Source organism: Cyclospora cayetanensis, unplaced genomic scaffold (assembly GCF_002999335.1).
Source record: "Cyclospora cayetanensis isolate NF1_C8 unplaced genomic scaffold, CcayRef3 CcayRef3_contig_80, whole genome shotgun sequence".
NCBI classification, from domain to species: Eukaryota; Apicomplexa; class Conoidasida; order Eucoccidiorida; family Eimeriidae; genus Cyclospora; species Cyclospora cayetanensis.
Window position 1 is genome coordinate 1 of NW_020312753.1, and position 24,814 is coordinate 24,814.

Here is a 24,814-nt window from a genome sequence, read left to right on the forward strand (position 1 = left end):
TCACACACCCATTCTTAGTACAATTATCACCTAAACTCACTCTACCCAGTCACACTAATCCACACCGATAAACACATCCACTCTAACCTGCCGCATACACCTTCTAAGCTCACCCACCAGACCACTACCCACATCCCTACATCCACACCCCTCTATCCTCAACACTATACCTTCAGCACTATCCCCTAAATCCTAAACCCTAAACCCTCATCCCACAACCCTCAACCCGAAACCCTAAACCCTAAACCCTAAACCCTAAACCCTAAACCCTAAACCCTAAACCCTTAGGGCATTCCTAGATTTTCAGGGGTCTCCACTCATTCAAATATCTACTTCAGCGATCGCAACGTTTTTTTTGGACAGGTGGTTGATTATTATTGGCTTCCTTGCAGCTCTTCCGGTATTTGAACTGCTATACTATCAGCGTATTCTCCTTCTAACAAGCAATGCTGGTGACGTAGCCGCGGGTGACATTAGCTTTCGACATGCTACGAGGTTTCGAAAACACCGCAACCGCCGCTTATTACGCTCATTCCTTAGCAGAAACCCAGGAGCAATGTGTACTGAGAAAGCAAAGCTCTACGCGGTGTGTTGGTGGGTTAAAACGGGTGTCAATACTTTAATACTAGCATTATTTTGCTGTACACACCGACCATCAGTCCTCAACACACCTTACGAGAATTCTCAAAATTTCGCCCATCCCCGAGCTGTTCGCCCTATTGGGCACTTTCTTTCTCCATGGTGAAGTATGTCGCGGGCGTACTCAATTTGATCGCCAGCATGCGCTCACAATCGCTTACCCGTCCACTAGCGTGCAGGGAACCGCTGATAATGTGAAGTAAAACAATATTTTTTTATGCTGCGTACTGTGCGTTATGTGATATTGACAAAGTAAGTACTTGCTAAAAGGTCATAAAACAACCACGTTCAAGCCAACCGCATGTGGCTAGCGACACAGCGGGGACTTCTTCGTTTGCGCATTCTGACTTTGCTTCGAAGTGCCATTTTGCACAAAGCATGATATTATATTGTACGATGTGGTGGGATTCACAATAAAGTGGGGAAACCCACATCGCCCTTCTGATGGACTGGGCTGCATCCCATAGTAGTGGAGCATCTATTACCGTGGGCAGATCGTCAGCAGCCGAAACCACGAAATTTTTCTATACCCTTTACAACTTCCGCTCGTGAGGGGTAGTTAGCTACACCTACTATGAGTATTCTTGTTGGCCTGCCGCATTTGTAGGCTCAGTATAGCATCTATATCGTTACCGACAGACAGCAAAAATGCGCATTTCACCCGTCTCAGCAACGATGTCACGCCTTAGGAATTCGCTCCATGAGTCGCGAAGTATGCCTGAAAGATCCAAATCTTCAGGAGTACTATGGACCTAGGAACCCTAAGGAAGTACTGCATGATTCGCGAACATATTGACCATAATGTGACCACTACGAACCACACCGAGGCAGATAGACAGACAGAGCACATGAACCGCGCTGTATTGAACTAGCTGAGACTACATGCTCACAAATCCAAACGCTCGGCTTGAATCAATTCAGTGTACTGTGTGAATTCTCACCATGATACAATCGATTAGCAGCTTCCCTCCCACATCCTTATTTCACACTGAAGAGACAGAGCACCCTCGCTGAGCGGAGCCAGGACTTGGTGGTCCGGGGACAGCATTCCTAGAAGCAAAATATTCAGAGAGCAGCTACCTAGAGCACGGGAGTGTATGCACAAGGCACGATAACCAAGGAAGAACCAGAGATAAGGGTGGTCGGTGCTGTGTTTTGAGTCTGAAATTTTGGTCCTGATCCATCGGCTGCTCTGCAGCTTGCATCAGAACATGGCCAGACGGCGATCTTTGCCACTAGGTGGATAGGACTTTTTGTCAGTCGCTCACGATCCAACGCCTTCTTACTTTATTGATCTCTGCAAGGTGGAGCGGGCACAGAAGTAATGGGCTTTTGATGAAGTTTTAATGCTTCTCGAACTACTCGCTGACTTGCAGCGCAGGCAGATGTTCCGATTTGAGGCTGAGGAATCACAGAATGGCGCAGAAGTGGTCGATTATCAATGTATTCACAGCGGTAGACACACTAGGTGGGGGTTCTAGTAAAATGGGGTGGAAAGCGTCATGCTCAGTGGTTGACGGCGAAGCAGTCGCGGGCTTCGTTGCCAGTGGGAGACTTCGGGATTCCGTCCTTAATGTGTGTCACCATGGGCAGTAGTCCTAGCATTCCTTGGTAATCTTCCCTCCTCAGCGCATACTCTATCTGAAATGACCATCTTCATCTGTAGGAATATCTTGAAAAGTTTCGGCTAAGTATTTTCATGTTGGTTGCACTCAAAGCTTAGCGTAGGAACACTCAGATATGCTATTCGCTACATTCTTTTGTATGTCTTATTACGGATTTTTGAAGCCGAATACGCTGCACGCACTACTTATGTTGACGCGCAGAGACTGCTGAGGCGCAGAGGCACTGCTAAACTAGTGTGCACTTTGAGTTTCTCAGCACCTTGCATTTGTCTTCTCTTTTCTCGTCGCAGGCCACTCACATATTTTCCGTGCTCCAACAGTGCAAACCATCGGGGCGCTGCGGTTATGCTGTTCGGTCGCCTATTCCGTGTTGGTTCGTGTGTGTCTCTTAAAAGCCATTGTACTTTGCCGGCCCATTCACCCTCGGGCTTGCTCATTCTTACTGGTAAAATCGCGGCTGTTGCTGCCTGGGCAGTGACGATGGGACGAGAGCTCTTTATTGGTCCTGCATGCACTTTGTCTCGACATGCATGTAACACGCAGTCGTGTGTTTGAAGGAGGGAGGAAGATATAGCGGGCTGAGCTGGAACTAAAACTTCCTTCCGCACTATGTATATGGATTTAGGAGCTAGTAAGAGCTTGACTGCTTGGTTCATCTACTCCTGGGTCTTCTTTCTTGCAGTTAACTTCCTATCTGTAGAAGAAGTGATTAAGCTGTGTGCATGTGAGCTAGATGCTGCGTTGCGCCTTGCTGTGGATGCTCGGAGCGTTCAGAGAATGCAGCAGAGGGCACTCAAACGAATGCAAGCAGAAGAGAGAACAGGCACTTTGGGAAACTATTTGTGCAACTTTCGACAAAACTTACATTGCGTCAGGCTAGAGGTAGGTGTCACTACACGGGGACCCTAGATGGAGTGTTGTACCTAGGCTCTAGCTTAACCCGCCCCACTGCGCTCTTCTCCTTGATGACTTGGCGCCTCAAGGCGGACAGGGGAGATGGGATAATCTAGCTTGATTAAAATACTGGAAAGCATTGATGTGCATGGCCGCTGCCATAGACAAGGTACCAGCTGCGTCGCACCACGACCCAGATTGTGGAATTTCCCACTGTGGAAAAATTGTTCTACTAAAATTGAGTAATACAGACGAATTTCCGATAAGTATTCCGGGCATTTTCCGACCATAACTCACAGGCAGTCTGCGTCTTCCAAATTGTGGACATTGACGTTCCTTTCGCCGTTAGAAGCGTGGTACGAAAGCTCGTTGAATGACAAAAACAATGACAAAAACCATAGTTAAGTAGAGGACGCAAGGACGATTTGCCTTCTGCCGAGAATAGGCGTCGTATGAGCAAATGCATGTGTGTATTTACATTATTGGAAATGATTGCGATTCCTGGTTCCCGTTGTTGCACCCCCAGGGCAAAAAAAATGTGCTTTGAGGGTTATGTTTACAAGTGCCAATCAAATAGTGAAATTCACGGTTCATATCTGCTCGGGCACCTGATGGTGGTGCAGTGCTAAAGCCTACGTATTTGCAGGTATGTCAGCCAGGCCGGAAGCTCGGACCCACAGTTTTCCTGAGATGTTTGACCTTTGCAATGCACGGTGTGCTATTAAGCATCCTCCATTTATGTGGCATTATTACAGTGGGTTTTTTTAACGTCTGCATGCTTGGCCTTTACTGCTATCACTCTATCCTCCAGTTGTTCTCCAACTGCGAGGTCGCCATAAGCTCGTTTCAGTGACAGCACATATGCGACGGCGCGACCCTGCTTTCTAAAACGCCTGTCCGGGACATTGGTGCTCCTATCTCAAAAACTAGTCTGGCATACAAGTATTCAGGCTACAAGAGTGTAGACTTTGTTTAGGCATAATGCTGGAACCGCGCATACTGTGCCCGCTGCCTCTCACTTCGTGCAGCCCCTTATCATGCGGCCACGGGCCTCCCTCTTGGCATTTCAGGACAGTGCCGCAATGATTGCTGTCCACCCCCTTTACGCATCTAGACCGCACTGCTGTATCTGGGACTGCGCTGTTACCCAGGGATGGCGTAAAGCCTCTGCCACTGTCATCCGCTCCCGCGGGTCCCGGTGTAGTAAGCGCCTGCAGTACCACCAGTCGCAGCAAAACAGCAGCGAATAGCCCTCCACGAAGTACCGTCGTCTCCAAATAAGCAGCAGTTTCTATGTAGGACGTAAGATGTATGTGCCTTAGGTTGTGCAGTCCTTCAGCCGCCCTCACCTGAGGATGTCTGTGCACTCAGGAGAGATGCAGCGCCAGGCTGGCGTCTTCAAGTCCTCCCGCATCAGGCGGCAGGCCAGATCCAGGCCTCGGCAGCCCCTGCAGCATGCGCAGCACCCGACAGCCACTCACAGCTGGCAACTGGCTTAGAATCAGCAGTAGTACTAGCAGAAGCAACTACCCTAGAGAGAGCTGTTCCACGCTACCCCACCACGCCAGCCCAGTGTGAAGAACGACCGCCTCTCCTGATGCCAGCAGTCGTTCACATGCAAGCCAAGAGAGGCGTTGACTTTAAGGCACACTCACCAGAAAGGGGGCCTCCCGAAAAGCATGCAGAAGAGGGTCATCCCCACCGCCCACATGTCACGGGCCCGCCCGTCCGTGCCTGCAGCATCTCCGGTGCCCAGGCACTCGGGAGGTACGAAGTGAGGAGACCCCGCTGCAGCCAGAAAGCGTTGAGCAATACACATTACACCATTTAAGGCATATATTTGTGGCACGGCAGGCAGCTAACAAGAATTGAAGACTGGCTGCATCATCGGAAGGCGTTGGGAGAATCCCTTCGCGTCGAAGGGATAGCGATCAAGCACCCTCCGTATCAGACAGGAGAGCAGAGCGAGGGAGACAGCAAGCCCAGAGGCTTTAGATACAAGGGTGGAGAGATTGGAGAGGAGCGCATGTGAGCCTTACCTGCATCCCAAATTGTGCACGCATCATCATCCGCCACAACAGCAGTATTGAAGTCGGTCAGCTGTAGCAGCACTTCCTGTTCATCGATGCAGTAGCCTCCGGTGCCCGGTTCCTCATCACTGGCGAGAGGCTGGAGGGTATCTTTGGAAACTCTCGTGGGCGGAGGCTCATCAGTGGGGCTATCTCGTGGTACCCTTCGCGATCGTTGGCGGGCCCTTTTCCCTGTTACCACTCCATGCTCCTGCTGTTCCTCTTGCTGATCCTCCTGGTGTTCGGAATCTTCATCTGCGCTGCAGTTGCTGCAGCTGGTTGCTTCCTCAGTGTCGCTGCTGCTGTTTGGGGGAAAGGCCACTGCTTCTAGGAGGCCCTCCTTGAGGGCCTTGTAGAGGGGTACCTGTCGCTCTTCTGAGAAGCAAACAAGCGGTGCAGCTGCTGTCGCTGCTCCTGAATCGGCTGCGCTTGCTGATGCTGCGAAGTGGCTGAGCTGGAGATGCAGTGCAGAAATATGAGGGGTTCTTGGGAGCGGCCGGCTGTCTGGTACCAACAAGGCCTTTCTCAAGGGCAGAAGACTGTCTCCAGAGGCTGCCAGCGTTGGTGCCGAAGCGAACAGGAAAGAATCCGCTGTTTCACAATCCTGTTCATCCTCTGAGCTATCTTCGACTTCTGCGTCCGAGAACAGCTGCCCTTCACAGTCTTCCAAGGGGCCCGCTGCGGTGGAGCTTTCCTTGCCACGAGAGGCCCTCCTACGTAGTGGGGGCATCCACACGCGACATGCTGCGTCTAGAGGCACACGACCCGCAGAGTTACAAAGAGCGCAGAACGCCTATTATTGTGCGCAGTCTCTCGCTGATGGTTGCATTCAGGAGCTGAGCAAAAGCCTGCACGACGCTCTAGCGGCAAGTGCCGCGCAACGGACGCAGGGGAGTTGCTCTACTATTTTTCGATTCACGGGCTTACTGGGGGGCAAGGCACGCAACAGGAGAATATTTGAAGGTTTAATATCCTTGTGGACAACTCGGAGTGCATGCAGCGCGGATACCGCCATCAGCAGCTGCGCAAAACACACAGCCGTATACTCATCTGCCTCGCACGAAGGCCTTACAGAGGAGCCAAGAGGCCGGTTGGAAAAGGAAGCAGGCGAGAAGTCCAGGGACCTCCCAAGGAAAGAAGAAAACGCAAGAAAAGAATGTTCCGCGAGTAGAAATAATGGGGAGGAAATCCAAGAGAGAACCGGGCAGGTGAACTGTTGATAGAAGACGAGGACGCTAGGAAACACAGGAAATTTCTTACAGGGTAGCAGGGCAAAAGGAAGTGAGGGGAAAGAGAGACGAGAGCCGGCGTTTTTACCTGCTTGAGCAATATACGCGCTACCTCCTCAGTGTACAGCAAGATCGGCAAGCAGCCGCAAATCTTCGGATCCTCACAGGCGTGCTGCTGCTCTTCCTGCTGCTCCTGTTTATCTTCAGGAGGGAGCGTGAAGGCCGCCGTGCGTTTATTCCACTGCTGCAGCGTGCAGTGCCTTCTAGGGAAGAGCAGCAGCAACAACCCCGCATCCTCGTCTATTACAACTCCTTGTAGTGGACAAATGAGGGGGTGTCGCAGAGATGCATGCAGGAGCACCTCGCACTTCACCTGCAGCAAGCAGCAGCGGCGGCATCTTAACTGACACAGCTCAAAAAAGAGACCACGGCAACAGCCATGCCCAGTCGCCCTTCCTATGCTTGACCCCTACAGACGTCACCTGGATTGGCTGAAAACTCATGCGTGTGGAGGGCACAACTGTACAGGCACAAAAGTGAGCGTTGTGTTGTTGTATAGCCCAGCCCTCACCCGCTGCCACTCCGTGTGAACTTGCACGTCACCCGCGATGAAGCATGCGGTGCGGAGGCGCCGCAACGCGTGTAACAGATACCTCTGAACGCATCAGCAAGATCAAACTACGCCATCCAATCTGTCTTAAAGGTACGAAGCAGATATTTTCCAGTACAAGAGCTCCGCATAGGGGTTCCTTCATGCACATAGCGCAAGAGGAGGGGGTTCTGCTCGGGGTACGCAAACATGGGTGTGAGCAGGCCAGTCAGGGGCATGCAAGAGGCGTCAACAAATCAAAGACAGACCAAACATATAGGGTGCTGAAGAATTCTTCAGAGAATATCATAGGGAGGACACACACATAGATGGAGAGTGACACACACAGGGACAGTGCAGCAAGGAAAACAGAGGGGAATATCTCGTTCGATCCACATGGGTAGACCCATGAGACGCAAGGCGAGGAATATGCGGGCACAGAGGTGGATGACATGCCTTCGCGACAAGCGCCTGGGGAGAGGGTGCTGCCATGGTGGCTGCGGCAGTAACCAAGCAGAGAGCTCCCCGTCCCACCATGCCCCCTAGGGCTAGGCCAGAGACGCAACGGACGCTACCACTGCTGCTGCCCTCATCGCTGCTGCTGTCCTCATTGCTGCTGCTGTCCTCGCTGCTGCTGCTGTCCTCATTGCTGCTGCTGTCCTCGCTGCGACGAGCTCGAGTAGGCACACCATCCCTTTCATTTCGGGGACTTAGTCGCCATCGTTGCGGCCGCCACAGCATCTGTGGCCGGTCGGTGGTGCCGTTACTGCAGCGCCGCAGCAGCTGTTGCACTGCTGCCTCTGAGAAGAAGGGAAAATCCTCCGATCGAGGGGGAGGAGGAGGCGAGGGACGAGGGGGGCCCTCCCATGGGGGCTGGTGGGCAAGATCCGAAGGAGTCCCCATCGAGGGTCCTTTGAATGGCACCCCCGTAGGGCCCATGCTGTCTACGAGGCTCGTGAGAGGCCTGGCGGAGAGAAAAAAGGGTGTACTGAGGAGCAGCGCCTTAGCATCGGAAGGGGCCCTTCTGCAACAGCATGAGCGGCAGCAGTGAGGAACCTGCTGGAAAACTTACATGCGCAGCCCCTCACAGCTTCTGAACGACAGTTAGGAGGCGACGACTCCCAATTACAACACCACAGAGAGAAGCGCTGAGAAGGCCTGACAGACAGTTGCCCAAGAGCACCCATCGGAGAAGGAACCACCCAGCGTTGCTGGCTGGTGCTGCCGTCACTAGTGGCGGCACCACCAGCAAACCTGGGAACACCAGCCGCGGCAGCCAAGGCAGATGTGTTTGTTGGGATTTTAGTCAAAATTCGTTGCTGTTTAACGTTGTGGCTGTACTGAATCGCAGCAGCGTTACATTAGAGCAGCCACAAACAGCGGTGTCTTCTGTTTCGGGTCGGTGGGTGTTTTGGCCACACAGCAGCGAGTTTTGCTCGCAGAGCAAATCTTCTCTCCCTCCTCCGGGGTCTCACAGCATATTTAATTTACTTGCCCAACTCTCCTGGGAGGTCTAGCAAGCGCCGCTGTTGCCTACGGCTCTGCCGCCGTCGGCACCAACGGGATCACCCCCCTTCTTCCGCGACTGGAGGGCCACAGGCTCGTCGGTGTATGGTAGTTTGGCTGCTAATTGGCCGCTTTCACTGTTTATTAAGGCCGGAGGAACGCTAGGATTCTTCAACGTAGTCTGCTGCACGGCAGAGAGGCGCCGCTGTGCGTCAGCAGCAGCAGCAGCCAGAGCATCGGCAGAAAGAAAAGGACGTCCACCCTCCATGAATTCCGCTGCGGCAGATATGTCCCACAAGAGGCTTGCCAATCCATGCGAGGGAGTCCAGGTGGGTGCCCTGGACGCCGTTAAGCCTCCTTCGGTGAATCTCGAATATGGATCTATCTCGCTGGCGTATTCATCAGGTGCTGCCAGCACGAGCTGCAGCAGTGACAGCAGCATGACCACCCTGCGATCGCATTCTGAGAGTTCCTTTCCTCTCACGGGGGGAGAGAGTCTGTTTCCCGCCGGTTTGTTGGCCGACACGCCGGCAGTCTCTCCCAGGCCTTCAGCCGCAGATATACGCAGGGAGGAGGAGCGCAGCGAACGGGCAGTAAACGCCAGCAGGAATCGTTCCCTACAGCAACAAGACGCCACGCACGGCGCGTCAAGGGGCTTCGAGGGGCCTGCCTCTGATTCTGAGAAGAAAAATCTTCGCATGGCGACACCAGACTACGGGCAGGAGCCACTTCACCTACCCACGTACTGTGAGTTAGTTTTATATTTGCTGCGATAGTACCAGCAGCCTCTGTGGCTGATTTACGCCGAAAGTCTCAGCAACATCCTCCGCAAACTCGCAGTGCGGCCTGCCTGCGCCGCTGCAGGAGGGAGCGTAGTCTCTTGCGCTCACATGAAGCGCATGCTTCCAGGAATCTGCATTTTATGCACGGGGACAGCGGGTAGATCACTGAACTGCATGCATTCAGGCAGCGGCGCTCTCGATCGTGCGACACTGCATTCGGTCGATGACTGGATTGCACAGTTGTTGCGCTGCCAGCCCCTCAAGGCGGAGGAGATCAAAGCACTTTGTAAACTGCTCTCTGATTTGCTGGTGAGCTTGAGTGCGAGCAAACACCCCTTGTTTTGGCAACGAGGCCGACGGCCTTTCGTTCGGAAAAGACCACCCATCCCCTTCTCTTTTCAGCCGTATTGCTTCCTATCCCTCTGGGCTACACCCTATTTTCGTGCCTCCCCTTCTACGTGTTTCTACCTCACCTTTGCTGGTAGCCCGATCCTTGCAAGGAGGCTGGCTAATCCGAGTGATTGCTTTTCGCTCGTCGGTGTCTGTGCTTGTACGACTTGCGGTGGTCCCCGCCACGTGAGGGAGGATCTCTGCTGATTTAGCGTCAACTCCTCGACCCTGGTTTCAAGTAACAGTCACGCTGAAGGCCCCCTTGGCTGCTGTCGTAGTCGGGCGTGTAGTAGACATGAAACGACTGAATTGAAGAAGCGAGCTGGAGAGGTTAAAGTTTCTGGTCGCCTGTTGCTTGTGAGCAGGTCAGCGAACCGAACTGCGTATGCGTGCAAAGCCCCGTGACGGTTGCTGGAGATATTCACGGTCAATTTTACGACCTTCTTGAACTCTTCAGAGTTGGTGAGCCCTTGCTGCAACGCTGCTCACAGAAAAATTACAAGGGGCAGCGAAGGGCTTACACATGCAGGCAAAGCATTTAAGTGGGAGGCAAGCAGCCAAGTGGGCAGAGGGACGGCAAAGAAAGACGCACGTAGCGATGACCTTGCAAGATACAAGCCTGAGAAACCTGCTCCAAGGGGAGAAAACGCCGCAAGCAATCGTCTTGAGACGTAGGAGAAAGTCTCGGTCCGTACAGCGGCGGCGCTGAGACGTTTTCAGTCTCTGAGAACAACGGAGGATACCGTACCGGAAAGGCTATAGGACGGTCATATAGCCGTGCGAATATTTCCAGGGCCTGTATATATTTATCTCTTTTATTGCTGCAGGTGGCATGCCCCCCCAAGTGAATTACCTGTTTATGGGAGACTACGTTGATAGGGGGTTTTACTCTGTGGAGGTCTTCTGCCTCATCGCCGCGCTTAAGGTCCGGTATCCGTACTCCAGTGAGTTCCTGTTTGTTGCAGCATCCTTGCCGTTGCGTTTGCGAGTCTTGCGGCCACTGCTGCGGCTGCTCTATGGGAGTGGCTATATGTATGCCTGCGTTTCGAAGTGCTTTTCTTGTCGCATCCGCTGCTGTCCTGCAGTGGCAGTGCTGCGGGGAAACCATGAGAGCCGCAGCATCACCGAGGTCTACGGCTTCTACGACGAGTGCCTCAGGAAGTACGGAGCTCAAGCTCGCGTATGGGAGGCTATGACCGAAGCCTTCGATTTGCTGCCCCTCGCGGCTTCAGTGGACGGCAGCTACTTTTGCACTCACGGGGGCCTCAGTAGGGAGCTCCAAACCCTAGACCAGATACAGCGCATCGACAGGTACACGGATAAAAAGGGCTCCACTGATGTCACTATGTCCTGAGTAGCCCTCGTGCTCACTTTCTGTCCTCGGTGGCCCTTCAACTTGTAGTGCTGACGCTCGCTGTGAAAGGGGTTGCAAGGCTGTTCCATCTACCTGCAAGGAGCCGCCATCAAACGTTTACCCTGCTCCCCGAGCTTGCTTCTTCCGTCCCTCTTTTCCCACCCGGCTGGACCCCTACCGCTACGAGGTATCTGACCCTGTAGCCGTGCCTTTTCCGCGCACAGTCTTCCTGCCTTGTCCTCTCCATGACTGCGCTGTTTCATCCTGTCCCCCCATTCCAGACGTCAAGAGCCTCCGCCTGACGGCGGCATGAGCGAGTTGCTGTGGTCTGATCCTTTCGATTTTCCCCCCGAGGGTCAGCCTGCGGAGGTTTCCATCAATGGAGAAGGAGACACAGACGGGAGCGGCCCCCATGCAGCGACCCTTGATGCCGAGGGCTGGGCCCCCAGCAGCCGAGGCGCGGGACTTCTGTGGGGCCAGGTGCATGCCGCAGAAAGCAGCTCCCTTCGAGCCAGCATCAGCTCGCTGAGCCGGTAGATACTGGGCTTCTTGCCATTCAGCGGCTTTTGCAGAGGCCTTTGGAATCCTCAAGAAGTTCCGCGACGATTGTGCGTACATTGCCTGTCTCTGTTGATACCTCTGTCTGTGGTCTCAGGGCGTAACTGAGCGTTTCCTGCATCTCAATAACATGCAATGCGTTTGCAGGGCCCACCAGCTCGTCTCTGACGGTCATCAGTGGTATGCTTGCCTCTCGCCCCCTCTCCCCCACTGCATGAGGTTTACGCTTTGCGCATGTCAGCCTTCGTTGGAAAAGGGTTTCTCGAGCACATGAATGTTTGTGTATTCGCGGATATGTGCGCGTGTTCGTTTCGCTGCCAATATTCCGACTAGGAGTCACGATTCAAAGGTGTGCACAGTGTTTAGCGCCCCCAACTATTGCTACAGATGTGGTAACAAGGTAAGGCAGCACAAGGCCACTTTTGCAGTCTCCTAGGCTTCTTTGTCGATGGTGAATTCGAGAGGCCATGAAGCTTAAGGCAGGTGCACTGAGCTGGATAGGGACGGAAACAGGGATCACTGCATAATGCGGGTTTACAGAAAGAAACAGAAAGAGAGCTACCAGGCCACTGCAACACCACACTTCTTCTCTTTTGCTTCTCAGGCCTCCCTCCTTGTTTTGGATGAACAAGGGGCTCGCCGGTTTCTTTCTTTTCGTCATGCCCCTGAACGAGGAGACCCTGAGGTTTGGCGATGTGCCCTCTTATGAACCCAAAGTACTACATCTTGACTCCAATCTCTCATTGCTAGTACCTCTCTAGCCTACTGTGTACTCCTTTTTCTTTTGTGCTACAGGTTGTCAGGACATTACCGGGTTACTTCGTGTAAGCGGCGGCGTGTAAAGACGTGCACCATAGCTGTACAGGTACACCTCAATATACGTCTCTCTCCATTTGCATGTATTATGTATTTTCATCCACCCCAATTTGATGTCATATTCGGAAAATCAGCTGTAGGGATACAAGATAAGAGGGCTAACGGCGCCCCCTGCCGTTTAGCTTCCGCGGGATTGAGAAGGAAGCATCTAAGGGCCATTCGAAGCAAGGCTCAAAGGTTCTTCCGCATGTCAAACTCATTGCCGGTTAGGGAGCATTGCGGGGGCGCCCATGCGGCCCCCCTTCGAGTTCGATGACCCAGACAGTTTCTGCTTCCCAGCTTTTACACATATACCAGGTGGAATGCCTCCAAATTGAACCAGACCGTCTGATATTGCACTAGGACCCCAAAGAAGCGCTAGGAGCCTCTCTCTCACCTTAATTATTATATGTGATGAGAGACCCTTCTGAAAGTTCAGCGAGGGACCGAGCTTTGCATGTAGGGCCTCTTTGAGGGGAGCCTTGTGAACAGAGGAGGAGCAGCTGACACGGGCAACTACCATGCATCAGCACCCCAAAACGCACGCATCATGCGAATATATATACATATATATATGTATATATTTAGAGGCCTTTCCGCCAAATGAACCACCTCGCATTGTAGATCCTTTAGGCCACAGTTCCCCTGACTGGATGTATTTTCACTCATTGTGTGTGGCCAGCTACAGTAGTCTCTTGCAGCAAGCCAGATTGCCCTCTTGCGAACTCGAAGGCCTTTCGCCTAAGCATATTTTGGATTCTTTCTCCTTGGCTGGGGTATTCCTGAACGCCACCACTGGATCTACTTGCAGACTCCAGCAAAGTTACTGGCAATCAGGCGTAGGCGAAATAGTCCACACGTACACTAATAGTTGGCGAAAAAGGCCCCTCTGAGCCTTGCTGAGTAAATAGCCGCGGAGAAGGCTACTAGGATCGCCAGCTACCCCAACCACGCGAGCACCCTTGGCAGTAAACGCTTGTGGCTACCTGGGATCCACCCTTAGCCGTTGGATCTAAAGATCATCCTATACGTGGCCCACCTGCTCTGCAGCCTACTGAGCTCAGGAACCGCATAAGCGGGACGGCTCCCTGGAGGGAATTTGGGTAGAGGGCGTTGTAACGGGAAATCGGGGAAGACCTACGGTTGTGTTCCCTTTTGAAGTGCTCGCACGTGAGTATTAGCCAGTATACAATGCCCCTCTTTGACGCGTTCAACTCCCCTGATTGGCCCCTAGGATGGTTCGATGCCGTTAGGTCCCTGCACCCTCAGCAACAGGCAAGGGCGGTTCTTCTTCGCCTATGACTTCTCTGGGTAACTCTTCTCCTCTCATAAAAATCCCAATCTCGGAAATATATGGCTTTTGGTTTCTATGGAAAAGCCGTGTCACAGGGCGCACGGCCCCACAGTCCGCGACTCATGAGATCCTGACGTGGGGGCGCATAGGGACCGACGTTCCTGCCGGAGGAAACCGGGTGACTTTCAGCCCTTAGATTAAAACTATGTACGCTGTACGTAAACTCTGTGTGTAATCTGCAGTGAACGGTTTTGCGGGCGAAATGGAAACCGGGGGGCCACGGCCACTCGGTTGCAAGACACGTTTGGGTTCCACGCCCGTCTCCACTTCAGGATCACAAAGGACAGCCTGCGTGATTCTTGAGGTCCCCACCTCTGCTGCTACTGATACTGTAGTGAACTCCACGCGAAGTACCTCCAGAGAGGCGGACTTGCTGCCTTGACGAGCAGTCAGGCAGCGGCAGCAGCAGAGCAGAATCATCGGGAAGCGGACGATACTTAGCATTGCAGCTGCATGAATCCTGTTCCCCAACACCCAGGACAGTGATCAAAAGCGGCTACACAAGAAATTGTGCGGCTCCAGGCAGCGGCAGCTGCAGAGTGGTCAACACTCCACAGTAGGCTAGCGGCGAAGCCGTCCAGCACTTTCGCCCATGGGTGCACTTCGAATTTTCTCGCTGCAGAACTGCTTGGTGCTGGTGCTGCTGCTGCGCTGCAGCAAGAGCACATATGCAGCAAAACCCAAGAGGAGCTACGAGAACACAGCAGCAACCGCCCTTTGGTTTCCACAGCCGCACACGCCTCGGTCTTGTATGCAGGCGCGGAAGCAGCAGCAGGCGCATGCAGCGGCTTTTCTTTTCCCGGACGCTTCTGCAAATCTGCTCGCACCCCACCTCGGTGCCCTTGAAACCACCACGTGCAGCCCTAGCAGCAGCAGCAAAAAGAGGAAAGCCAGCAGCGACAACGCGAGCAGTAACAGCAGCAGCACAAGCAGCCTTGGACCCTATAATGGCTGTGGTTTTTTAGATGATGAGAGCAGTGGCTCCGTTGACTCGGATGCCCAGGAGGCCATCAGTAGCGATAGCAGCGGCCGCAAAAGCAACGTTCTTCAGAACGGCCAGCCAAGGGGCAGCAGCCTGAAAGAGGCGATTGCCACAACAAGGCAAAAAATTGCTCAGCAGCTCGGGTCGGGGGCTGTGAAGCCGGACGCGTTGGTGCAGGAGCTACGACAACTGCAGCAGCAGCAGCAGCAGCGGCAGCGGCGTCCCCAGTCACTGGAACAGTTGATGGATTGGGTGGCTGCGGCAAGGCACGGCCAGTTTGCGACTGAAGGCGAGGCAGCCGCTGCCGTAGGAGGCGATGCAGAGACCTCAAAACCATCCACAAGGGAAGAGAGGTGGGACCCTTTCTTGGTCAGGTGGCTGGCTAGGTTCGGGAGGGTTCATACACTGGTGGCCAGCCCGAGCTGGCGAGCCAAGTAGGCAGATAGCCAACTCTGCACACCTCCTACAGAAGGAGGGGGCGCTCGATCTAGCCGCATCGGAGGTCACCGCATTATTTAGGCAGCTAGTTATGCAGGTAGCCTGTGCGTCCTGTCTGGAGAACTGCGCATAGCCAGCCTGCCAGCCGCGCTGAGCAAATATCCGGGGGGCCTCCTGAACCTGAGGGCGATATTGTTTTGGGGATTTTCTAGTCCATGGACGCCTGAAGCTGCTTAAGATAACTCACAGCCAGCAGCGGCAAAGGCAGCAGAAGATGCTTCTGAGTGCATGCGCAATGTGTGAGCCTCGCAGGGACCCGCCTGAAGATCCTTTTACGTTTGAGGCGATTTTTAAGGCCGCCAAACAGCTGCGGGAAAACCTATCTACAAACGACGAGGCCCGCAGGGTAGGCTATCTATCTGTATCCCACTGCTTCTTCAGCTTCGTCGTGCACGTGTTTTGCGCACGTTGCATTGCAGCTGATAGTCCGTATGCTTCTGTCTTCGTCCCCGGCATCTTCACTGGGACGTTCCCTGCTTTTCAGTTCACCTGCTGGGGAGCCAACCGCAGCGAACCATCTTCCCAGAGCCACTTTTGCCGCTGCCTGTAGGCGCCTTTTTTGGGGCTGTTCTCGCTATGCTTCTTACGCAGGCCTTCTTCCTGCGTCACTACGAGCGCGAGCTAAGCTCCCTTGGAATAGAGAAGGGGTCTCCTGGGTATCCGTCGTCTCCCGAGGGCCTTGCGGACCGGCTGGCGCTAGCAAGAGCCTTCGCTGCAGCGGCAGGTCGCAGCGGGGTGCCTGCAGCTTCAGCGCAGAAGCGTATTAAACACAATAGTCAGCAGCATCAGCAGCCTCTGGAGGCTCGCGTTGTCTCTGGAAGGAGGCAACGGAGCAAAGGAGGGGCAACAGGCGGCGGTAGGAGCACCCGCCAAGGTCGGAACCCGGGCCTCTCTCCTCTCGGATTCCCCTCCCTGTTGAATGTCTTCTTTGGAGGCGGCGACATGGAGGAAGACTCAGAGAAGTCCGACCAGACGCAGCAAGAGAACCAGCCGAGGCACCCCCTTGAGCACCTGCTCAGCGGTATCTTCGGAGGGGGACCCTTGGAAATTCTCAGTGGCCCTGCTGCTGCACCCGATTTGCTGCAGCAGCTTTTCGAGGGTGCAGCTGACTTCAAAGGCCCCGAAAAGAAGCGGCAAATAGACTTCCTTCAGCCAGAGCAGGTTGACAACCAGCAGCAGCAAGCCAGTGGCACGGAGTGGAGTGAAGATCGAGAGTCAAACCCACAGCTTCTCTCTCTCTTCAACAGAGCAAAGCAAAAGGGTAGCATTGGCTTGGTTGATGTGCTGCGCAAAGCCTTTCAGGTAGGCGTACCCATCCAGTCAACATACTGGTGCTGCCACTTGGGGCTTCTTGTCACTGTTTTCTGTAATACCACAGCTGCGGTTGCTGCTGCCTAGTAGCGGATCTTTCTGCTGGAGTATCAACGCCCATGTGGCTCTTCCATGCTCTCTGAAACTGCATGGACGACGATGGGGGTTGCACAGGTCAGGCCATACAAAGCATTAGACTCACTGATGGTCTGTTTTGTGCTGCTGCACAGGATGAAGGGATGAGGGAGCTTGCGGTGGTAGCCGTCTCCAAAGGGCTTGATGCTGCACGCGCAAAGGCAGCAAGCGCCGCAGGCCGTTACCTCTTGGCTCGCCTCCAGGACGACGGTTTGCTCCCATAGGACAGCGGCGAGGTAGCTGGCTATCTGCTAGGGAAGCTAGCTGGTTGGAGTAGCTAGCTTGTTACCTGTATATGTATGTAGTGACCGAGCTGTCAACCTACTTAGCCGGTTGTGCAGACAGCTAAGGAGATGGCATACAAATGAGCTTCGCTGGCTGGAGCCCTGGCGGCAAACTCGTTGAGTTTGCCCTTCACACACTGAGTAGGGGAGTACGAAGTATTTAAAAACAGCCCCGCCTTAAACGCTGCCAACTTACAAACGTGTGTACGCACATGTGTCTGAATGTCGACGCACCATGCGCCTGGTTCCCACGCGCGTCATCGAAGCTCTTCTACCCCGTAGATGTCGGGGTATGTATGGCCACATCTGGAATATGCAACTCTCATATTGCAACAGTATGAGGGCTGTGGGTACTTGCTCTGTGGCCATCTTGAATATTTGGAAGGAGGGTATTTAGTTGAGGGGCAACGCCTTACTGTGTGGCGTGTTACAGCCGACTAAGGTAGCCACCAAATGCTATGAGCCCCTTGTTCCGAGGCGCTGTGTCCTCGGTTCCTTCTGACCCAGTATTCAGCCCTTGCCCTCGTGGATCACTCCATTTTTAAAGAGCCACGTGGGGAATTAAGCAACCTGTATTATCGACGGCTGCTGCTGCCTCGCCCAGTGCATGCAGCCGGTCATGGGGATCCCGACAGTTCGGCAGACACAACTGGTGCGTATTGCGAGCTAATTGTCAGATCTGCTCCGAAGCTCATGTCAGCTGACCACACCTGCGGGGACGCTGTCTCGTAATTTAGTACCAGCTAGGTTTTGGTTTTCGAGTGTGGCGAACGAGGGATTTACAACTGGGCATAGTGATGCTGCAGGTTGACGGAGCGGCTGATTTGCAGCAGCGTTTCAGCTTGAGCAGACGTTTGGCATCATCGGGAAAAGGAATTCAAAATGATAACCGCTAAGGGCTGGTTGGTGAACACGCATATATGCTCAAATTGTAGAATCGGGCCCAGGCGTGCAACGTCCTGGAAGTCGACGAGGGCGCCTACCTATTGCACTAGCTAGGACAAGCTGACCGAGGGGATGCCCCAGCGACTCCCTTAGAATCAGATTTCAAGAAGATTGAGTGCTCCAGTCGGTCATCGTCCACTGGAGGACGCACGACAATTGCGCGGCAAGTTTGGCGGCTGATTACTAGCTCGCGGAGAGCCAGACCCCTAGGTTATAATGTTGTGCCACCTTCCTCCATGTGTACGATCGTTCGCCTTTCAGCCAATCATGGTAGAATGCCAACGTATCGTTAGAAAAACATTTTGCAACCTAACCGCTATGGGTGGAGGAAGCAACGCTTTTTTACAATGTTTTAAACTGCTGTATGGCTTTAAATGTATCGGGTTGTAACTAGATTGGAACATCTTAGAGTGTAGTTAATTTGACCACGAATCAGTAAAGAATGGACTAAATCGCGATTTTGTTCGTATGCCGAATAACGAGCAGCTGTGCAAGAGCGCTAGATGCTATTTGCAACTAACTGGGAATGCGTGGAGTTCTTCGTGGTCTCCGGTAGACGCACCGTAGCAGTCCCTGTCCATTCTTGCCTGTGTTAACTTCGAAAGGCGTGGGCTGGCGGGAGAGAAAGCCCTTTAAAATACACTTAAGAGTTATCTATTACGTGTGTATTGTGTCTGGACTTAAGTGCCTCTTCACAGGGACAATGAACGGAGCCTTATGCTAGCAATCTACGAGGACCCTGCCAACAAAAAGCAAGATTAAAAGGAACCCAAGATCAGCCTATAGGCAAAAAACGGACTGGTACTGAGCGCAGCTGATGCACTGCCTCATGCTTCACTAAAAAGCAGTTCATTATGCACACGCCAAAACCTGGAGCAAAAGATAACTGGCACATACTTTAGACAGGAGGCGAGCTTTCCGAGGGCTCTGTGTGCATGGCCTCAAGCCTGTTCCTGAGCAGCTCTGAGAATGCAATATTTCGTAAACTTTCTTTTCGTCATTCATTATTCTGGTTGTGAGCGCTGCGGACGCAGTGACCGTAGCGCGCAGGATGTTTGCCACTCTTTTCAAGTAAACTGCTCCAACGTCTACATCGCATGGTTACATCCCCCTGAGAGAAACTCTAGCCTAGTAAATAAAAATCTGAAATCAACGAGAGACGCAACAGGCAACTGATGTCTTAGCAGTCAGTGCCACGGGAAGGCAAAACGCCCAGTACCATCAGCATTGGAGGCTGCTGCTGCAACTGGCTCTCGTGTTTCTATGTGCAGACCCCAAACCCTTAATACCAAGCTATAAAAAACAATCGGCTTCATTTCCTGACAAAGAAATTCAATTCTCAGCTGATGCCCGACCCGCTGCCGTCCGCTCGGAGAGGTTCCGAGGGCAACACTTGGGTCTGCGGCAGCACGAGAAACAGCAGCGGAAGCAACACTACGACCCCGCCTCATCAAGCTCTATACCCTCTCTTTTCCTATAATAAGGAGTCCTTTTAGAGCGCGGACACTTGCTCAACCGCAGGAGGAGAGCTATAGAGAGTGGCTTCGGTCGCAACGGAAGCAGCAGCAAAGGGAGCTGTCGGCTGCCGTAGCACCACCACGTCCTGAGAATACTAGAGGACAGGTGTTCCTGGCTTGTCTCACCCATCTTGCCCCTTAATTGGGCCCCTGATAGGGGCAGAGATACCAGGATAGTGGGTTTGCGACACAGCATGCGACCCAGCCACCCTTCTAAAGCTTAGGGTGATTGCATACAGCACGAGGGGACCTCAGCGTTGCTGCAGAGGCACCAGAACATCCACGTCCTCGTTCAAGTTGCGAAGGCCATTTAGGCCGAGACGGGGAGGGTGACGGCTCAACTACCAAGGCTGCGTGCCTCTCCAGCGTCATTTGCTGCGGCGGCGTCTGAAGGGCAGCAGCAGTAGTCGGAGGCTGCGCAGGTCCAGAGCGAACGGCATTCGCAGCAACAGCAATGGCAAATCTGCTGGCCTGCTTCCGGGTGTACACTCTGGCCTCCGTGGGGGCCCTCTGGGCACTGTTGATCCACACCTGGCTTCGCTGCGATGAATTCTATGCAGCCATCGCGCGTTTAACGACTAGCAAGTTTGCCCTCGCTGTAAGATGGCATGCATATTTCCCCATGCCACTGCTGTCTGGCGATTGTGCCGCACTTCCCTCTTTCTGCTGCTCTCGCATTTTGTTACTATGGTGTCATAGCTGCTGCGATGTCCATGCAACTGCTTTCTGGACTCCCACTGCATTGCTGGCTGCCGAACCTGCTCCTGCGGCTGCTCTTCCATGTCTCGCATCTTGAGTGCTGGGGTGTCTGCTTGTTCCTCAGATTGAGTACAACTTTTGTTTTTTGATGTTTTTGTTGGCCGCGAAGACCTTGCTGCATCTCCTTGTCGGCCGACTGAGGGGCCTTGAGGTAGAGGTTAGTTTTCTACTTTATGAACCTTTGCTGTTTCTCTGCTGTCAGCAGCTCATTTTCTAGCAGACCTGCGCTGCACAGGCGATGCCTGATGTTCATTAACTTTGCCCTTGTTGCTTATTGGGTGCATAAGTCCGTCTTGCGGGTGCATGTTTTTGTGGCATTTGGTGGCTGCTGGCTAATCATGTGCTTCTCTAGCTTGTGACGTGGACACTACTACAAATTTCCATCAGGGGAGGGAGCGGCTTCGGCATGATGGACGATGACAGCAGATGTCTTCGAGTTCAGAGCTGCCTTTGCGTTTTTGTTGCCACAGCAAGTTCTCGACAATGGCAGGGGCTTCCTCCTGGACACCGTATTATTTCTCGTCCTGTCTTCTCCCACTCTGAATGGGAGCGAGCTCTCTCCTGTGCCACTCTCCAAGTACCTCTTGCTGCTCATTACCCTCAAGATTATGCATATAATTCTCCAGATCAAGGGAAATTCCGTGAGTGCCCCTCAGCAGTTCCACCAGTAGCGGGGATACTAACAGGAAGCGCTTCCTGCCGTTTTGATGCTACAGAAGAAAACGTCCAGCGGCCCTTGCAGCCGCCGATGCGCTCGTCCCTGTGTCTCTGCCGCTGCTATTTCTGCTCCTGCACCCTCTCCGGAGAAAACTCAATTGGAGGAATAGCTTTAGGTTGCGTTTAGAGTCTTTCGCCTTCCTGAACAGCCCCCGTGATCATAGGCCTTTGCTGTCGTTGCTGCTGCTGCGCCCGCAGGTTTTCGAAACAGGCGTGCCTCGCTTCTCGATGGTGGCTCGCTTGTTTTTGTTGCTGGTGCTGCTTTTGGTTACGGATGTTTCTTTTGTGTTTTTCTTTTACGCGAATGCCAGCAGTCACTCGACGTTTTACCTCTGGCTCCTCTTCGAGGTACACGAGAAAAACTTGGCGCTGTCGTCGCTCTGCTGTGCTGCTGCGGACTCCCCATCTGTGCATGTGTGCTGCCGTATTTTTCTGCCTACAGCTGCAAACCAGTGCCGGCGCCCTTGGAGCTTGGCAGGGGTGCCCCGGCAAAGGGGCAGCTGCGTCTGCTGGCGGTTATTTTCAGCACTTCTTTTCTTACCGCTTTGCTGTTGCGTCTGTGCGGTGTGTGCTGCAGTTTTTGGGGATGCTGAGTTGCAGCTGCGTCTGTGCCTTAAAATTCGCCGCGAATATCGTTGACGTCCGCTCAGAAAGTGGTACATATTAGAGTGCCCGAACCGAAGCATTTTCTGTCTTTGCCGCTGTCGGTATCTACTGCATCTGCTACGTATGCTGCTGGTAATCAGTGTATGTACGTTCGCCAGTCCAGCGTTCGCGTGTGTGTGGCTGCTGGCGTTGCCTTTTGCACTTGTGGTGGCGGCTAACTGCCTGAGTGCACGCTACTGCTATCTCCTCTGGTGCTGTGTGCAGGCTGGCTGAATAAACCGGCCTTTGTATTCTACTTGGACATGGTCCACGACGTCCTTAGCCTAGGCATCTTTTTGGTGGGTTCCGTGGAGAGCCTCTCTCTGCGGTCCTTGCAATACCTGCGTGTGGCATTGAACCTCACTTTCGCCTGCCAGCCCCCCGTCTCTTGAGTCGCTCTCTTAGACCACCTTAAGAGAGGCCTGCGTGCAAAAGTGCTTACGCTGGTGTGTGTATGGATGCGTGTCTATGTGTGTGTGTGCCTTCTTGCTTTGCAGGTGTTTATGCTCGTCTTTTTCGTCACACAACCTTCGCGTCTGCCTCTCTACATGACGGCGGATATTCTACACGTCTCCAAGGCCCTTTATCGGCGGATCTTGTCTTTTCGCAAGTATCGCGCGCTTTCGCGCAACTTGGACACCAGGTTTGTGCTCCTTATGTGCTCCAGTGCTCCCTACTGTTCACTGGAAATATTCAGCCAGCGTTTTTTTGTCACCGTGGCACCCTCTCCGTTCATCTGCGTAGGGGTTGTCTAACAAGGCGTTGTCTCTCTCTCTCTATATATATATATATAAATGTATGTATAGCTATATGTATATATATATGCTTATTTGGGATTTCAGCAGTTTCCACGTGTGTTGATGGGAGCCCTCAGTGGTCCTAGCGGGTTCCTATGGAGTGGTATGGCGAGCGCTTGCTGATAGGCCATTGTGTTTGCCCCTGTTTCGCCTCAGGTTTCCCGATGCAACACGGGAAGAGTTGGAGGCAGCGGATACATGCATCATCTGCAGAGACGGCTTGGGGGAGGGCAGCAAAAAGCTGCCGTGTTCCCACATATTCCATATTGATTGTCTCCGGTAGGACTCTTAGCGGAACGCCTCACCAGCAGGAGCAGGAGTTATAGGAGAGAGCAGAAGGCAGCCGCACTACCTCGAGCAGTAACGGGAGTGTTTGATGTGTGTGCGGCGCCTTCTTTGCTGCAGCGCGTGGTTGGTGCAACAGCAGTCCTGTCCCACATGCCGCGCTGACATTCCTGTGGAACCCGCGAGGTCGACGAGCCGAGACGCAGCAGCTCAGAGGCAACAGCAACACCCAAGCGCACTTCTTGCATCGGGAGCAACAGCAGATCGAGGCCCTCCAGGACCACCTTCTGGCGACACCAATTACCGCGCAGCCACCAACACGGGAGGCGCGGCGAGACAGAATCCCAGCATTAGCCGCAGCAGCAGCAACAGTTTATTTGGAGCGTTCTCCCTCTTCTCTGAGCAGGCTCTGGGGGGATCTAGGCGGCGCACTCCCACCAGCGCAGCAGACCCTACTAGTAGTAGTAGTAGTAGTAGCAGTAGCAGCAGCAGCAGCAGCAGCAGCGCACATGAACCAGAAGGAGCACCTGCTTGGCAGGAGCAGAGAGAGCAACAGGCAGAGGGACTGCTTTCGGCGCTTCGTACCTCATTGCAGTTTGTAAGCCAAAGTGCCACTGCGTGTTATGCAGTGTCTCTTCATCTTTGAAGGCGGCCCGACTAGGCTCCCTTTCTCCCTTCCTCTTCTCGTCTGCGTATGCTGGTCACACAGCGTTCTTCTCCGGTTGAAGCTTCCTTCATATATGTCCCTTATTCACCCTCCCGGTCCTACCGTTTCTCAAGATCCTTCGTGTGACTATCGTCCGCTTTGTTTCCTGCTTGGCGGTTGCTCTACATTTGCGCAAGTTTCGTTGCTGCTTTCGCTGCAGTGCGAGGCATACCGGCTGCACTCGTCTCTCTGGATCATCGAGGCTCAAATCATGCAGCTTCAGCAAGGACGACTTGCCGCTGCTGCTATTCCCCCACTGAGTCAGCTACAACAGCAACAGTCTGGTAGCTCTGCCGGGCAGCAGGAGCAGGGGGAATCCATATTGGCTGGAGAGGGTGTGCAACAGCAGCACCTGTTACAGCACCAGCAGCAGCTGCTACAGCAGCACCAGCAGCAGCTGCTACAGCAGCAACTGTGGAATCAGCAGCTCCTGCATCAGCAATTGTTGCACCAGGCAGCACTGTATGGGCCGCTCCCGATGCCTTCACAGGTTCCCAGCGCTCCCGCTTTCCCTGCATCTGGCATTCCACCCGCTTTTCCTGCTACTGCTGTGCCTCCTCCTGTCCTGTCATGGCAGTCCTTAGGCTTTGGGTCGATCCCAGCGGTTCCTTCCTATGCATACCCCCCAGCAGCACCTGCTGCAGCTTCGCCACACCCTGAGGCCTCGCTTTCGGCTGTGAGGACGCCATCGCTGCCCCCGCAGCAAGCGGAAGAGCAGCACCAAGAGCAGCACCAAGAGCAGCACCAAGAGCAACATCAAGAGCAGCACCAAGAGCCTCATCAAGAGCAGCACCAAGAGCCTCATCAAGAGCACCATCAAGAGGAGCAGGCAGAAGACGGTGAGCTGTTGCGCCTGCGGACGGAGCAACAGCGGAGATGGCTGGCGAATAGGGGCGCAACCCCTTGATGTGCACCTGTGGCAGTGTTTTTCGGGGTGTTGTAGCCAGCATGCGAGCTCAACGCACACATCTGCCGGGGTCCGTACGCGCTGCCGATTATTGATGCCCGAGCGCCTAAGTATTTGGGAAGTACAGAAATAGATGCGCGGGCCGCTCGACACTGCGACCCCTTGGTGCAGTATGTACTGGCTACCTAGTGCGCGCAGTTCCCCACACGGGAACTTCGCAACTCTTCCGCTGCGGGAGCAGTAGCAATTTTCACGATGCAGCTGCCACTGTGGCTGTTCCGCATGTGGCTGCTAAGTGTCTTGCCGAGAGGCCTTTTGGGGAGTTTGAGTTCCTTCAGAATGCAGCGCAGCTGGCGGATGCATGGTGGCTGTGTAATCCGCGCAACACTCAGCCCCAGGTTGATGATTGCATGAGACCCTCTCCTGGTCAGCTGCTGGTGCACCCGTGAGAACGCTTTAAGCGCTGAAAGCCCTTAGGAGGG

At 53.7% G+C, this 24,814-nt stretch overlaps 3 protein-coding genes across 3 annotated transcripts; all 3 read left to right on the forward strand.

Moving 5' to 3' along the window:
* Positions 1 to 8,817: 8,817 nt before the first annotated feature.
* On the forward strand, positions 8,818 to 12,463 carry LOC113146940 (serine/threonine-protein phosphatase PP2A catalytic subunit-like). Its single transcript, XM_026335789.1, has 10 exons — positions 8,818 to 9,298; positions 9,392 to 9,642; positions 10,089 to 10,185; positions 10,551 to 10,667; positions 10,809 to 11,034; positions 11,359 to 11,557; positions 11,733 to 11,815; positions 11,969 to 12,035; positions 12,240 to 12,320; positions 12,431 to 12,463. Exons 1-10 carry the CDS (start codon positions 8,818 to 8,820, stop codon positions 12,461 to 12,463), a joined length of 1,635 nt encoding a protein of 544 aa, XP_026191574.1.
* Positions 12,464 to 14,595: 2,132 nt separating this feature from the next.
* On the forward strand, positions 14,596 to 16,994 carry LOC113146941. Its single transcript, XM_026335791.1, has 6 exons — positions 14,596 to 14,776; positions 14,912 to 15,179; positions 15,410 to 15,450; positions 15,591 to 15,670; positions 15,916 to 16,626; positions 16,866 to 16,994. The coding sequence occupies exons 1-6, from the start codon at positions 14,596 to 14,598 to the stop codon at positions 16,992 to 16,994; spliced, it is 1,410 nt and encodes a 469-aa protein (XP_026191576.1).
* A 5,191-nt stretch (positions 16,995 to 22,185) lies between these two features.
* On the forward strand, positions 22,186 to 24,332 carry LOC34620502 (histone-lysine N-methyltransferase 2D). The gene is given in 3 exon segments (XM_026335792.1): positions 22,186 to 22,280; positions 22,591 to 23,317; positions 23,586 to 24,332. Coding segments are annotated over 3 exon segments (1,569 nt in total).
* The last annotated feature ends 482 nt before the right edge of the window (positions 24,333 to 24,814 follow it).

What these genes read in the sequence shown, in the direction of transcription:
- LOC113146940 (XM_026335789.1), top strand. Translation starts at nt 8,818, where the DNA reads ATGAATTCCGCTGCGGCAGATATGTCCCACAAGAGGCTTGCCAATCCA. An exon ending in ACTTCACCTACCCACGTACT is followed by an intron (nt 9,299 to 9,391) that starts GTGAGTTAGTTT and finishes GCAAACTCGCAG; the next exon opens with TGCGGCCTGCCTGCGCCGCT. An exon ending in GTCTCTGACGGTCATCAGTG is followed by an intron (nt 11,816 to 11,968) that starts GTATGCTTGCCT and finishes TATTCCGACTAG; the next exon opens with GAGTCACGATTCAAAGGTGT.
- LOC113146941 (XM_026335791.1), top strand. Translation starts at nt 14,596, where the DNA reads ATGCAGGCGCGGAAGCAGCAGCAGGCGCATGCAGCGGCTTTTCTTTTC. An exon ending in CAAACGACGAGGCCCGCAGG is followed by an intron (nt 15,671 to 15,915) that starts GTAGGCTATCTA and finishes CTTCTTACGCAG; the next exon opens with GCCTTCTTCCTGCGTCACTA. An exon ending in TGCTGCGCAAAGCCTTTCAG is followed by an intron (nt 16,627 to 16,865) that starts GTAGGCGTACCC and finishes GCTGCTGCACAG; the next exon opens with GATGAAGGGATGAGGGAGCT.